This window comes from Antrostomus carolinensis, unplaced genomic scaffold, assembly GCF_000700745.2.
Source record: "Antrostomus carolinensis isolate BGI_N321 unplaced genomic scaffold, ASM70074v2 scaffold32669, whole genome shotgun sequence".
Taxonomy (NCBI): domain Eukaryota; kingdom Metazoa; phylum Chordata; class Aves; order Caprimulgiformes; family Caprimulgidae; genus Antrostomus; species Antrostomus carolinensis.
Window position 1 is genome coordinate 5,472 of NW_010338443.1, and position 1,867 is coordinate 7,338.

General features: G+C 49.8%; 1 protein-coding gene across 2 annotated transcripts in view; it reads left to right on the top strand.

The window, feature by feature from the left end:
• Positions 1-719, top strand: part of ARMC6 (armadillo repeat containing 6) — a 5,687-nt gene extending 4,968 nt beyond the window's left edge. The window contains exon 8 of one of the 2 annotated variants that reach the window (XM_010175527.1): positions 4-719. In XM_010175527.1, coding sequence (XP_010173829.1) covers positions 4-210 — 207 coding nt within the window. In that variant the 3' untranslated portion in view covers positions 211-719. The remainder of the gene's footprint in view (positions 1-3) is intronic. The other variant, XM_010175526.1, reaches the window with a different exon arrangement.
• Positions 720-1,867: the final 1,148 nt, after the last annotated feature.

Here is a 1,867-nt window from a genome sequence, read left to right on the forward strand (position 1 = left end):
CAGGCTTGCATGCTGATCCGTAACCTGGTCTCCAGGAGTCGGGACTTTTCTCAGCCCATTTTAGAGATGGGAGCTGAGAACCTAATAACAGAAGCTCGTGCAACACACAAGGACTGTGACGATGTGGCTAAAGCTGCGCTGAGGGATCTTGGCTGCAAAGTGGAGCTCCGAGAGCTGTGGACAGGTCAGAAGGGAAGCCTAGCTCAGTGAATCATCCCTCCACTGAGAGGTGGAGCTTCAAGACATCTATGTACATGAAATCTAAGGGGGGGGAAACAAAGTGGCATGGATTAATTTTCAGTTGCATTGAACTGGAATGTCTGAAGCAAATGCCTGGCTTGTGAGGCTGCAGTGAACTTTTTCTTGGGAGCTACAGCTGGAATGGCTTCATGCATTCACAGGCTGCAAACCAACTCTGTGTAGTAATCGTTCCCTGAATCATCTAATGCCTGAAGATGATCTGCTCCCCCCTGCTGTTATGTGTGTTACTTGTGTACAGAACAGGGCTGTTCCCACGTGCTCTGCTCTGTAAAGTACGAGCACGAGTGGATCTTTTCTGGTAGGAGTTTGGTACGTGCTGTGTGGCAGCTGGTTCTGATTTGTTCCTCTGCTGTTGGAGGCTCCCAGCCTGATGTGGTAACAGGATGGATGAGGAGGAATCCCATCATTTGTGAATATGTTCTGTCCTGTTGTACTGTTCTGCTGTTCTTTTACTGCTGGCCATATTCTGTGTCGCTTCTTTGTTTGGGATTTTCAGACAAGGTAACATTTTAAACAAAACACAAAGGAAGGGTTTTGGATCGTTATAGCCAAAAGCAACTTGGTGATGTTGCCGTTTGCATCCAGGAGGAAAGTTCATGTTCTCTTTTCAGTGAGATGAGCAAGTTGTGAGGATGTGGTAGTTTCAAAGCAGGGACAAACTGGCAGTGGAGCAGGAAGCCAGCGCTGGGGAGCCCAGGCTGTGGTTATATCTCAGCAGGGTGGCACCTCCCTGCATCTGAGAGTGCTGTCATTGTAACAAAGAGGCCATGTGCCTCGTGGACTGAAGACAACTGCAGACCTGGGGGCAAAACAGGAGGTGAAACCTCCAGAAAGGCTCTGAAGTCTCAGCTAAAGGTTTCTGTGTGCCCCTGTTTCTTGCTGGGCTGTGTTGTTACCAGTCCTGCTTTGGTGCTGAACCTTCCTCCTGCGCTGCTACTGATGTTGTACTTGAGTGGATGTTTTCTAATGTGATATTCTCTGTAGAAATGTTGACCTTATAAAACATAAAAATGTACAAGGGTGGTTGACCCTTTATGGAGCCTTTTTGAGACAGAAAAAGAAAGGTGGTGGAAGTGGAAATGCCTTGGTGATGAGTTTGTAAGTGAAGCCTCCTGCAGCCCTGCGCTGTCTGCCAGCAGATAGCAAAGCTTGTTCTTCAAAGGCTTCTAACCCTGAGAGGGTGTTTGTAGGAGCAGAGGGTGCCTGGATCTCCTCTCTTCCTGCTGTCTGAAAAGCTCAGTGTGTTTGTGCCATTGCTCTGAGATCTTCCAGTGAAGGTTCCCCACTCCTTTGTGGCACAGCGGGCAAGAAGAGCTGATGAAGAAACCCCCATGTCCCAAGTCCTGTGGGTGCCCTGCGTTGGAGAGAACCTGGTTGCTCATTTGATGCAGCCTGGCCCTTGGGCTTTGCCTTGCTGGTGGGTCTGGGATGGGTGAGAAGCAGCACCAAAGTGTGATGTGGTCCTGGGGGAGAAGCAAACGTGGGGTTCCCTCAGGGGTGGGAAAGGTTTGGGTTGATTTTCCTTCTGCGTTGGTGCGATGCTGAGCTTCTCCTACAGCCTCTTGGGTTTAACCCCTGAGTGGGGCACTGGGAATGGACAGGTGGG